Raw genomic sequence first — 12,654 nt, forward strand, 5'->3', positions numbered from 1 at the left:
TGCTTTCTAAACCACAGTGCTTCACAAGTTCCCACTGTTACTGTCGTGATGATGTCAATTATCATCTGAATATTAGGAAGGTACTCCAAGCCTTCCTGTATGGCCTGAAAGAATTAATTTTTCCTTAAGGAAATTAATTTGTTTGAGAATACTCTGCTATCCCTCAAGGTCTTCTGAAACCACTTAATTCACTGTTCATTAGGAAGTGCTGGCAAAGCAGAGCAGCCCCAGGGGCTCAAAGGACTCCTCAGTAGCCCCCCGTTTGGATCTGCCTTAGAAGGTTACTGTAATTCAAAGAAGCACGCCAGCAACCCAAGGGTGAGAGAGGAGGTACACAGAAAACAGAAAAGATCTGCTTGATTCTCCAAAGGCTGCCTGATTCCCCCTAGGTACCGCTCTAAACTAAATCCTTTTGGTGCATTTTGATCCAGGAATGCCTGTCATTCCACACCAAAGAGCCCTCATTCTGGGGCCAATCAGGTTCCAAGGACATAGTAGGAGGAGTCCCACAGGTTGCTCAAGCTGTTGGTAAAATTGGGCTATGTAGAGTAAAGAATAGGGGCCTACAATGTGTTCAGAAAATCTGTCATTAAAACTAGGGATCATTCAGGAACCCCAAGGAAGGGAGTTGCATTACGAGTAGTCAAATAGATAGAAAACTATGGAGAGTACTGTCGACTCCATGAAAAACAATTCAGCCCTATAATCACAAATACCCCCATAAATCTAGAAAACAATATAAATAATGTATGATTATATCTAATTTCAAAAGAGTTGGATGGGCTTCCCTGGTGGCGCAGTGGTTGAGAGTCCACCTGCTGATGCAGGGGACAGGGGTTTGTGCCCCAGTCTGGGAAAGTGATCATTTACATTCTTCGAAATCAAGCATCAGATCACTCATTACTTTGGTATCGAAATAACTCCTGAAATGCTTTAGTTCTTATATTAAATCCAATCTTGTTTTGAGAAAAATATTTGCTGCGACAGGGGTTAAGTTTATTTTTGTCCTTCTACAAACCATTATACTATCAAATTATTAACCCAGATGAACAAAGGTATTGATTTCTCTGTAATATATTCAACCCCTCCCATTCAGTTCACAGCTGTAGCCTCTTTGATATAAAGCAGTTGCTGTAATCAGAAAATGTGAAAAAGCAATATGCTTCAAATTAAATGGCACAAGAGTCTATTCTGTTGTGAACAATGTTTTAGCTAATTACTATGACTGACTCGTCTTAGGTCTTATAAAGAAATGTATATCTAGAAGTAAATCACTAAATGCACTACATTTCATGTGTGCATGAGACACACTCCCAAACATAATAACAGAAACCCAGGTAAAGTTTTCAAAGTAAAATCACATTCCTTTATAGTCCTGGTATTGATAAACAGAGCTAAGACCTAACACAGGAATTAACTGTTAAATTCTACATTCAATATGTTATATTTTGGGAAAAAAAATTTAAAACAACACTTAAAATCATAACAAATTGTAATTAGAATAATCTTATCACACCCCACACGATTACTGAGGAGGAACTTTAAAAAGTGATTTTCCCAAAGTCTTAGATCTGCTTAGAGGAGAAGTCAAGACCAGAACCAGACCTCTTAATGTTTAGTCCTTTAAACTACGCCAACCTGTCTCCCAACTAAAACCAGATTTTACATCATATGTAAATTAGAAAAGTCCTAAGGATACTTGGGGAGGAGTAGTATATTTTTCATCCTTTAAAGAACATTATTTTAAAATATGTTATTGACATAACTAACAGGAGAGAAAGGAGGGAGGGAGGGAGGGAGGAATGGAGGGAGGAAAGGTGGGAAGGAGGGAGGGATGTCAAAACTATCTCATTTCCAGAATCCTATGAATCCTATTATACTTTCAGTTCTACTTCCACGCATAAATTTATGACAACAGAAGAATCTTTGAACCACTTCGACTTCTTCCTACTCTGAAAAAGATATTAAGAGGCAAAAACTAAAATTGACAGGGCCATTAAAACATGACAGAGAGTTTTAACAGTCCTCCCTCTAACCTGACAGTTCAGATCATTCCTCATTTCACCAGAGTCACAGAAAACTTTTCAGCTCCAAAGTCAGACTCTTATATCCTTGAAACCAGAGTTGATTTCTGGACTTATTCTAACTGAAATTCTCTCAATAAATTTCTATCTCAATTTAACAGCACAGCATATTACATTTCTAGAATAGGCTCCATTGATGAGGAGTTGTCAGAAATAAATGAGGTAATATATACGGAAATACTCTGTAAATTTAAAATTACTATAACACATGGAAGGTACTGTATTAAAAGGAACTCTATAAGTGTGCTGCTGATGTGAATACCGCCATTCTTAGTGGTAAATCATTAAATGCATTTCATTTACAATCAGGAGTGAGACAAGGATGTCTACTATCAATACTTCATTTTAACACTATAATGGAGGTTCTGGTCAGTGCAGTAAGACAAGAAAATAATTAAGGAAAAAAGAAGAATAAGAATTGGTAAAGAAGAAGCAAAACTTTCTGTATTTATACATTATATAACAAAGTGGCTGATTTAAGGTCAAGGTTTTATTAATGTTTCTTCAGTTTTGTGCAAGGTATCCAGAATGGAAACTCAGTTTTATTGCCAAGAATGTGAGGTATGATGTTAGATATTATTCTAGAAATAAAAATGATAGAACAGGTAGACCACACTCAGTGACCTTAAAAGTCATACATGGTAGGATAAAGGCCATATGGCTCAAATTGAATACAAAAAGCAAAGGAAAGTGGATGTACAAACTTGAGAAGAATATTCAATTCTAAATTACTCATAAGTAGGCTCTCCTCTTTGTGATTATCACCACCATCTGAGGTTTCCTTGCATGAGGACTGGACTACTAAATCATAGTAGGTCCAGAGGAGAAGGAATTGTGTCGATTAAAAACCAAGAGGTCCACATGGTAGGAACCCAGCAAATTTTGGTTTCTCCAACATTTTCTGATATATTCATCTCTGCTCTCCTCCATTATCAAAGACTATTATAAAGTTATGTTTAGGTAGTATATATTTTAGCACAATATTAAAAGCCTTATCAACTTTTATTTACTACCTTGAATTTTGTAATGTTTTTAACGGGATTCTTTTGTTTTCCATAAAATTTAGTGCAATTTAAGCTACTCAGTAATTATAATATGTCTTAGTCCTATATTTTTATGATATTCTTTACTCATAAAGAGATTTAAAACTGTTTGATCATGTTACAAAATACACATTGATAATTTTAAATGGTTACACAAGCTGTGTGAATGTATAACAAATACTTTCTAGTGAATTCAAGGTTGAATTATCTGCAATATGAAAGCAAGGGGTATCAGTTACTTAAATGTACCAACTATTTAACTTTTATCTTTGTGTTTAGTAGTGTTTCAGATATTTCCCCTCTAAATATTACATAATGAAGCAAATACTGTTTTTACTACAATGGAGCAAAACTGTAAGGCAGAAGCTGCAAGCACATAGAGCCTTCTGTTTTAGCTATGTGAAAAAAAGTATCTAGTATCAATTAGAGAAAAATTGAGAGAAAAGTTACTGAATGGCTGAAAATATACTAAATGCTAGGAGAAAAATGTTGTTCCATATACTATAAGCCAGACCTTTCTAAATAACTTAGAAACTATATAAATTTTGATATCTTCCTTACACAAGCCAGAGACTAATTAGCTTGTAGAATTTTAAAACTGGTGGAGGGCTTCCCTGGTGGTGCAGTGGTTAAGAATCCACCTGCTAGTGCAGGGGACTTGGGTTCGAGCCCTGCTCCGGGAAGATCCCACATGCCGTGAAGCATCTAAGCCTGTGTGCCACAACTACTGGGCCTGTGCTCTAGGGTCCGCAAGCCACAACTACTGAGCCCGTGTGCTGCAACTACTGAAGCCCGTGCGCCTAGAGCCTGTGTTCCGCAACAAGAGAAGCCACGCGGTGAGAAGCACATGCACTGCAATGAAGAGTAGCCCCCGCTCACCGCAACTAGAGAAAGCCCAACAAAGACCCAACGCAGCCAAAAATAAATAAATAAATTAATTAATTAATTAAAAAAAAAACTGGTAGAAATTTTTTTTTAATAATTAGGTTTTCCTTTCACAAGCACATAATAAATATATTATACATTTTTTTGTGGTGTTTGATGGCTTTTGTCATTTTAAAAACTAGATGACATATCACCTTCTAGAAATTAGTATACTCTCAAACTTTGTTAGTTATGCATTTCTAGCTCTAAATGATATATCCATATAAAAACAGATTTCTGATCAGTGTGTACGTTTATAATCCTCCAAAATGGCTACATCAAGAGAAAAGAAAAAATAAAGAAAAGAAAGACAGGAGGGCTTCCCTGGTGGCACAGTGGTTGAGAATCTGCCTGCTAATGCAGGGGACACGGGTTCGAGCCCTGGTCTGGGAGGATCCCACATGCCGTGGAGCAACTAGACCCGTGAGCCACAACTACTGAGCCTGCACGTCTGGAGCCTGTGCTCCGCAACAGGAGAGGCCGCGATAGTGAGAGGCCCACGCACTGCGATGAAGAGTGGCCCCTGCTTGCCACAACTAGAGAAAGCCCTCGCACAGAAACGAAGACTCAACACAGCAAAAATAAATTAATGAATTAATGTTAGATGCAGGCTTGTGACATCCTCTGTCACATAGGGGAGGACGTAAGTCAGGCACCAGCAGATAAGCAAAGCTTTCAAAAAAAGAAAAGAAAGACAGGAGTAGGCAGAGGGCTAAAACACAAACATGCACAAAGAAGGATTTTAGGCAAAGTGTGCCATTTGCAGAATTAAACGTCAATCCTACTTGGTTAGCATATGCAGGTAGTACTTTATAAGTGCCATTTTAAAAAAAACAGTAAATATTAAATGATACTGATATGTGAGTATATTTCTGACTACCTACTGGCTAATCTTTGCTACTTAATAAAAGGTTAAATTTGATTATTCAGAAACTTACTACCTAACTTGAAAATTAGCCATGGTGTTTGTTTTTTCTTCATATTATTACAAGATTTTTGGTGTCGTTCACTATTCATCAGCAATCTCTAGTGGAATGGTAGGTAAGGACAAATGTTGAGTATACCCATCACACTTTGCAGGGCATCTTAACTTTGAGGATAAAGGGAAAAACTTTATTTGATGGAAATTTTGCAATTTTGAGTCTTTGGTCTCGATTAGCATGGACAATATAAGTTAACGATATATAATGATTTGAAAAGTCGTTCTTCATTTCTAATATAACTTTGAGAAATTAATAATCTGATAGCTATTCTCCACTATTAAACACAGAGCCTTTTTAATCCAAGCAACTCATATGTACTGAAAGTCAGGAAACAGTTTTTCTTCCAGATTTACTAATAATGAGGGAGAAGAAAGATTTCAAAATGGGATATAAAAACTGCACAAAGATGTATGATGTGACATAACTCAGAATACATCAACAATATCAGAGAACTTGCCAGTATTCAAAAACAGGTGTGCCACACTGTTTCTTACTCTTGCCTACTGTCAAAAAATTGAGACAACTGCCACATTACCTTGTCAGATGAACAGAGTCATCAGGACTCCTCTGAGCCTTTACTGCAGTAGCCTGAGAGGACGTTCTGTTCCTTTCCTGTTAGCATCAAAGCCAAACTGAGGTCATACCACACCTCTTCCACCACAAGAAGGCACAGAACATGCAGCCCAAAAGTCACCCTCAGGACTCAGTACTGAGGATCTGGTAGTATAAGTATAAAGCAGAGAACATGGCACAGTGCAAATCTAAAAATCTTTAAGATGGGTTCCTAAAATATAGCCCTATATAATAAATTAGAAAAAAATAAGGTGGAGTGTCCTACCTTGCAGATCTTGTACAGAGATTCCTGGCCATCTCCTCCGCTATCTTTAAAGTAATCATGTGCAGGAAATGTACGATGAATATCTCGAGTAATAACACTCTCCTGGGCTGAGTCCTAAAAAAAAAAAAGTAGACTTGGTCATTAATTTTAAATGTCTTAATTATGAAAATTAATGTCAAAAAATTTCAAACAGCACAAAAATAGTATGCTGCCCTCTCCATAAAAAAAAGAACAAAAAGAAAACCTGCCTTCCATCCCAGACCCATAGTCCCATTCATCAGAGATAAATACTATCAACAATTTCTTTTGTGTCCTTTCATCCATCTATCTTCAGACTTGTGACTGTGTGTTTATGTGAGGTGGAGGGGAGGGAGGGAAGTTGTATACACACTTCTCCATCCTTTGCTTTTTGAAGCACAAATAGAAGAAAACTATCTGCTCTTTTCACTTAATGGGATAACTTACAGAATATTCTTGATCAGTACATGCAAATGTATTTTATTTTCTTTAATAGCAACTATTAAAAAGAATGAGGCACACCTGGATATGGACGTATCATAATTTAATATTTTCTTATTAATGATTTTTTTTGCATTTTTTCTATTTATATCACAAATAATATCACTAGGAACATTTTTATACATACATGTTCAAGATATATTCCTAGAGGTGGAATTGCTAGGTCAATAAATATGCATTTCCATTGTACCAACACATAATCCAAACAGTTGTAGAGTATGTGTTTCTCCGCACCTGCCCCAAACCAAATATTATTTGACTTTTTAATTTTTGACAATCTGATATGTGAAAACTCAGACCATAGTCATTTAAAAAATAAAAAGTATTATCAATCTTTCCTCCCAATGGGTAATTACCCAACTTACTCACTTCAGAAAATAAAAAGCCCTCAAACCAACATATTAAAATGACATATGCTTTAAAGATAAATCTAGAGTTTTTTTGTTTTTTGTTTTTCCAGACAGATTCAAGATCCAAAAGTTCTAAGCCTTATAAAAAATGATTAATCATTCACTTGATTTTATTTTACTTCTGTAAATGTTTTTATCTGTTTAAATGTCAAGAAAATGGGATGGGACTACTTCTACCAACCCCAATAATGAAAACATTCTGCACAACTAAAGAAGCATCAATGACTACTAATGCAAATTAAAAGTATTATTTAATGTCTCGCTCCCATAAAGATTTGAACAAATCCCCTCTTTCAGTTAAAATCAAGCAAAGAAAAAAAATGAGTTTTAATACATGAGTTACTTTAATAATGCTATTTCTCTTTCTCTCTCTAGCTGAGAAGTACATAAGAAGGATGTAGTTGATTAGCTCTAAGTTAAGCCAGTGCCTTCTCTTGCTGCCTTTTTCATTTCAGCTGCTATATCATGCTGAGTAGTAATTAGATCTTATATCACACAGAGAAAGGATGAAAACTGAAAAGTTCCAAATTTGCTAGCAAACATCAAACATATTATAAATCAGTCCAGAGAAAATTCTGATGGCTTACCAGAATGGAATGCTAAAACCAAATAAAAATAGAACTTTCAAAAAATTACCATAACTTAAGTAAAAGGATACATAGAAAGTTTATATTTATCACGGTAAATGTAATTTCTAATGATAAAGAAAACTGGGATGAGATAGGGGGTTTAGAATACGGTAAATATAAAGGTAATGTATAAAGAGATATATTAAGAAATGTATGGTTTATCTGGTCTGTTATGGAATCTAAGTAGGGGAATCTGGTACCAGGCAGATGAGTTTTCACTGCCCAGGTTTTCTCCAACAGAAGGGTGCTCTTTCCACACAGTAAGTCTCCACTTACAAATTATTTGGAAAATTACCAATGAAAATTTTACTCCTCCCAAGCTGAACTATTTTAGGGGCAAACATGTTGAATGGTTCACAGGATATCTCTTTTTGCACTTTTTGAGATGTTGAGGGAGAGAAATCATTGGACTATATTCCCTAGAAACTGCCTACTCTACTGGCATCATGCTGTGTTTAAATGGTACCAACAGCCTGATTCAGAAAAAGGGAAATTGAGCAAAAGTTTCTAGGAAGTAACTTTGTATAATACTGATTAATTTTTTTCTATGAATAATTGAATCTTCCTTGTTTGTTTTAAAAAATAAAGGGGCAAAATCAAATGAAAATAAAAATCATAAACTTTTCTGTACTTAGTAAACTTTCCTTTCCTATGATTACTTTTAAATGCTTTCTACATATGTGTGTTTCTAGAGTTTTCTTCTTACATATTGCTCTCAGTTGGCTAAGGGAATAATTTCTGGAACTTCACTTTATTAACTAAATAAGCTATTTTGCTACATTATTCACTGATCCCTTTCATATAAGTGAAAGTTAAGAGGTACACTAGAGTCTTACAAATAGACTAATATGAATGAAATGGCACACTATAGAGAAAATAATCGTGTTTTCAAAGCGAAAGCTAAAGTTAACCATCTCCCAATTACCCATACTGCTGAGAATAGGAACAGTATATATTCAGGAATCCACAGCTAATCCCCCCAATTTACTCACTCAATCATTAAAGTATTTGAGTCAGGGAGTCACTAAACCTAACGTTGTAAAAGGAAGACAAAATCATTTTTCTCTTCAATATTCATTCCTTTTTTCTTTTTAAAAGACTTATTCCAATGATAGCTGTCAACTTTTACAAGAAATAAAATGAACAGAAAAGGACAAAAAAGAAGCCAAATAATTCACCATCCAAATATCTGGAGTTAAAAAGTTTCATGTGAAAACCTTTTATAAAATATAGCTAAAAACATTTTATAGCACAACCAAAACTGATACAAGGTCATTTTCTTGGAAGGTCCCCATAAGCACTCTCCTTAAGTCCTGACAATTATCCTCAGAATGAGAAGAGGGAAGAATTCACTCTTTCATGGACAGCTAATTCACCAATATATAGAGACTCACAACTTCACCCACAATTTAGTTCCCATTAGATGTGTCTCCCATTCTGATTCTCAGTCCAATATGGTGGTTTAGTGGCTCCGGAGCCAGACAAACTCATTGGTTCGATTTCCGGCTACTCCACTTAACACCTATTGGATCTCAGACAAGTTATTTAATCTCATTAAACTCAGTTTCCTCATCTGTAAAATGGGATGGTAATACCAAATTCATGTTGTTTAGAATAAGATAACGTGTGTAAAGTGCTTAGCACACTGCCTAGTATAAATTGAATACTCATTAAATAAATAAATATTATTATTCACCTTTTTTTTTTTTACATCTTTATTGGAGTATAATCGCTTTACAATGGTGTTAGTTTCATAAGAAGCACATTTAATTGTTTAAAAATTTTGGTGAATGTATATTTTAGATATCCATCTGTATTTGTACACTTTAAATAATGAAATAAACCACTGTTTTTCTTTGGATATTATGAACATTATGATTATGAAACCAATACCCTTTGAGCTTTCAGCATGATGATACATTAATGCATATACACCCTCTTCTGAATTTTATATCATGTATCTTATGTGTCTGAAATTATCCTTGTTTCTATTAATCCATGAAAAAAAGCAAAAGTGAACAATTATTTGGATAAATTGATGTTTTCATCAACTGATATACACTCTGGCCCCAGCCTTGCATATATTCATGCAAGAAAGGAAAATGTACACAAATATACCCAGAAAAAACACTGGGAAGGACAGGGTATGGTAAAAGCTAAATTTGTCAGAACAGCTACCATTTTCATTCATTACTTTAGAATTCAGCTTCTGAGGATCAGAGAAGGGTTGAAGTCATGGTTAGGGACAGAACAAATGCCACTGTCACTAATTCATGGCTCCCTTCTGTACCACTACCATCAAGAAAGTAACTATGGGCAAAGTCCTTGAGATCACCTTCTATCCTGCCTAAGGAGCCATCAGGTTGGGCCACATATAAAAGCTGACCAGAAGCAGGCAGTAGTAGTGAGAGGTTTAGAAGAAAGTCTATAAAGTTGAGTTTTATCACCCACCCAGACACACACCCCTGACACTACCATCACGTAGAAATGAAATTTCTATTTAGTTTACCTTTCAAGGATTTTCTTTAATTTCCAAACTGCTAAGTCATAATCAAAACTTATCTTAAAAAATACATCAATACCTAGTGTGATAAAATCCATGGCCCAACAGAGGATATAATTCAGCTTGTTGAAGATCAGTTTAAAACCAACTCTAAGAGGTATGATAAGTATCTCGATTAACTTTTGATCATTTTAAGTGGAGACAATTTATAGCCTGTTATCAAGAGTATTACATGAGCTGTTCTTCCAGTATAATGTATATACCCTGACATCTTTGTAATCCTCTTAATTCCTATTTGAAGAGAATCATCACTTACTTGCTGTGAGAAAGAAATGAATACAGCATTGAAGTGTCAACAAGTATTAGGAAGACAGGTTTGGATGACCATACCTTATTATTTCTTAGGAAACAATTTCTAGGCTGTCAACAACTGGAAAGGTATTTCAATGAGGATTAGTGTTTTTACATGTGACCTTAGCACCAGATGAAGTATAAAAATAATGTCCTAATAAACAAACTCCTTTGGCTGTACCCTGATTTGCTACATTTTTACAACAATGACAGCATCTTTTCTTATTAATGCCTATTTTCAAATCCAAACTATAACTGCATTTTCACTTTTCATCTACTATAAAATCATTTCAACTTTGTAAGTATCATGTCAACTTGTTAATGTCATTAGAAATGCCAGTGGAGACCATGTGCAGCCACAATCAGTCAGCAGATAAATGATTCAGAGCTTTAAAAAAACTTGACCTTAAAACGTGTCTGCTATTCTTACTCCACAGGGATCCTCCTTTAGTTCTATGTTGGAGCTAGATCTATGGTAAAACATCACAAACTAGTCAAGTTACATGTCCCTGAAAGCAGATGGGTTTGCAGTGGTGGGTCTGATTTATTTGCCTTGATGTTTGCCAAAAATCCAAAGAGGCAGAGATGAAAGGAGAAAACATAAAAGTTCATTCTAGTTTCAAACATGCTACTAAAATCACGAGCTAGAAACAGTAACACAAAAAGGTTGGATCATTGCCAGCCTTCTTTCCTTGAATATAGGGGGCAAATCTCAGCATAAGCAGGGTAATATGGAAGCAAAGAAATAAATGACAAATCATATTGTTAGCAAGCTGCTGCCTGGGCATTGTACATATGTGCTGCCAAATGTCTCAGAATCAAAGCCTGACACAAAGGTCAAAAATATAAGCCATATTCTGCCTTCACCTAGAAAGAAATCTCTTAGCGGGGAGTAGCAACAATGAGAACAAAGGGCAGGGGGGAAGAGAAGAGAGAGGAGAGGAAGTAGTGTCTTCATAAGACCAGTCAATATTCATGATGAATACCTTAGTCCTGAAGTAAGTGCTGGGACTGCAGTGGGAAGTATGTGAATAGAATAAAGCAATTCTTTGGAACTAGAAGACTAAGAAGCATTGCAGCCTATGAGCACAGCCTGGATTTCCCAGAGATCCTATGGAATCTAGGTCTGACACCTCTCAATGATGAATATGTGGGGTTAGACTCCAAATGCATCTATAGCCACATTTGGATATGTCCTCATTCCCAGGGTTGCTGACCACTCATTCTCCCAAAATAAAGGTTCAACTGGGGTACTTGACAGTCTTGGAAACTCATATCAACAGGCAATGATAAACTCTGCAACTCCTGTTAAAATGAAGCAGAATAACTGAACTCCCTGCTATTATTTTCCAAAGTTAGATGTATTTCTGATTTTGCATTATTTTAAAATTATTAATTATAATTTTTATCAAAACAGCTCTTTAAACCCTTTTAAAATAAATTAAAAATTTAAGTGCTACATATTTACTAACCATTGTGTAAAAATAACACTCTTTCATTTTTTCCACAAAACTTTAAAGAATGCTTCTGATAACCAGCATTTGATAAACATGCCTATTTTTGCCTAATCATTACATTTTATAATTTTATTAACTTTGGCCATGTATACACTAGTTACTGCTTTTATAGGTTGAATATTTTTTTAATAATTTATAAAACATTCTACCATTCCTTCAATCATTTTAGATGCTTCTGTTTGAAACTCTTTGAGCTCAATTAACCTTCTTGAATTGAATGACATAAAAATTGAGTGTACATAAAAAATTAAGCTTTCTATTTGCTGCATAGTTCAAATTTGTTCACGTATTCAACACATACTTTTCAGAGTACCTACTAAGAATCAGACACTATTTTAGGTGCAGAGGATATAATTGTTAGCAAGCCAATGTCCCTCCCCTATGGACTTTATGTTCTAGTAGTTGAGGAAAAAGACATAAAAAGCATGTATATAATATTGGTTAGTGAAACGTACTATAAAAAAATAAAATGATAAAGATATAGTGAGGAATAGAACGATATTTCAGGTAGAGTGGGTTTGCTTCTCTCAGTTAGTGTTCAAATATTTAGAGAAAAAGCATTATAGGCAAAGGTTCGGAAAGCATGTGCAAAAGCCCTGAGGTGGGAGCAGTATGGCAATACTTCTCTGGACATTTTCCAGCATTTTGCTGACCTTTATGTTTGCAGATGCCTTCAATGAATTGCTAAAAATAACTCTGACACTCTCTTGGATTAACATGGTTACCTCAGAAATTTGTTAGTATAAATTAGATTATTTTTACAAGATGTTTTAGCTCTTATATTTGAACAATGTGTTCCTAGTTGCACCTGTCTGTATGAAAGCTTACTATTCAAAAATTTATCTAACACTTA

At 35.1% G+C, this 12,654-nt stretch overlaps 1 protein-coding gene across 4 annotated transcripts in view; it reads right to left on the reverse strand.

The window, feature by feature from the left end:
* The window catches only part of RABGAP1L (RAB GTPase activating protein 1 like), a 668,427-nt gene that overhangs the window by 277,065 nt on the left and 378,708 nt on the right, over nt 1-12,654 (reverse strand). For all 4 annotated transcript variants that reach the window (XR_003005040.1, XR_003005039.1, XM_024758766.1 and 1 more), the window contains exon 14: nt 5,873-5,986. Coding sequence is in view for 2 of the 4 variants with exons in the window: in XM_024758766.1 (XP_024614534.1) it covers nt 5,873-5,986 (114 nt within the window). In the remaining 2 variants the exon portion in view is untranslated. The remainder of the gene's footprint in view (nt 1-5,872; nt 5,987-12,654) is intronic.

This window comes from Neophocaena asiaeorientalis, unplaced genomic scaffold, assembly GCF_003031525.2.
Source record: "Neophocaena asiaeorientalis asiaeorientalis breed wild unplaced genomic scaffold, Neophocaena_asiaeorientalis_V1.1 scaffold182, whole genome shotgun sequence".
NCBI lineage: Eukaryota > Metazoa > Chordata > Mammalia > Artiodactyla > Phocoenidae > Neophocaena > Neophocaena asiaeorientalis.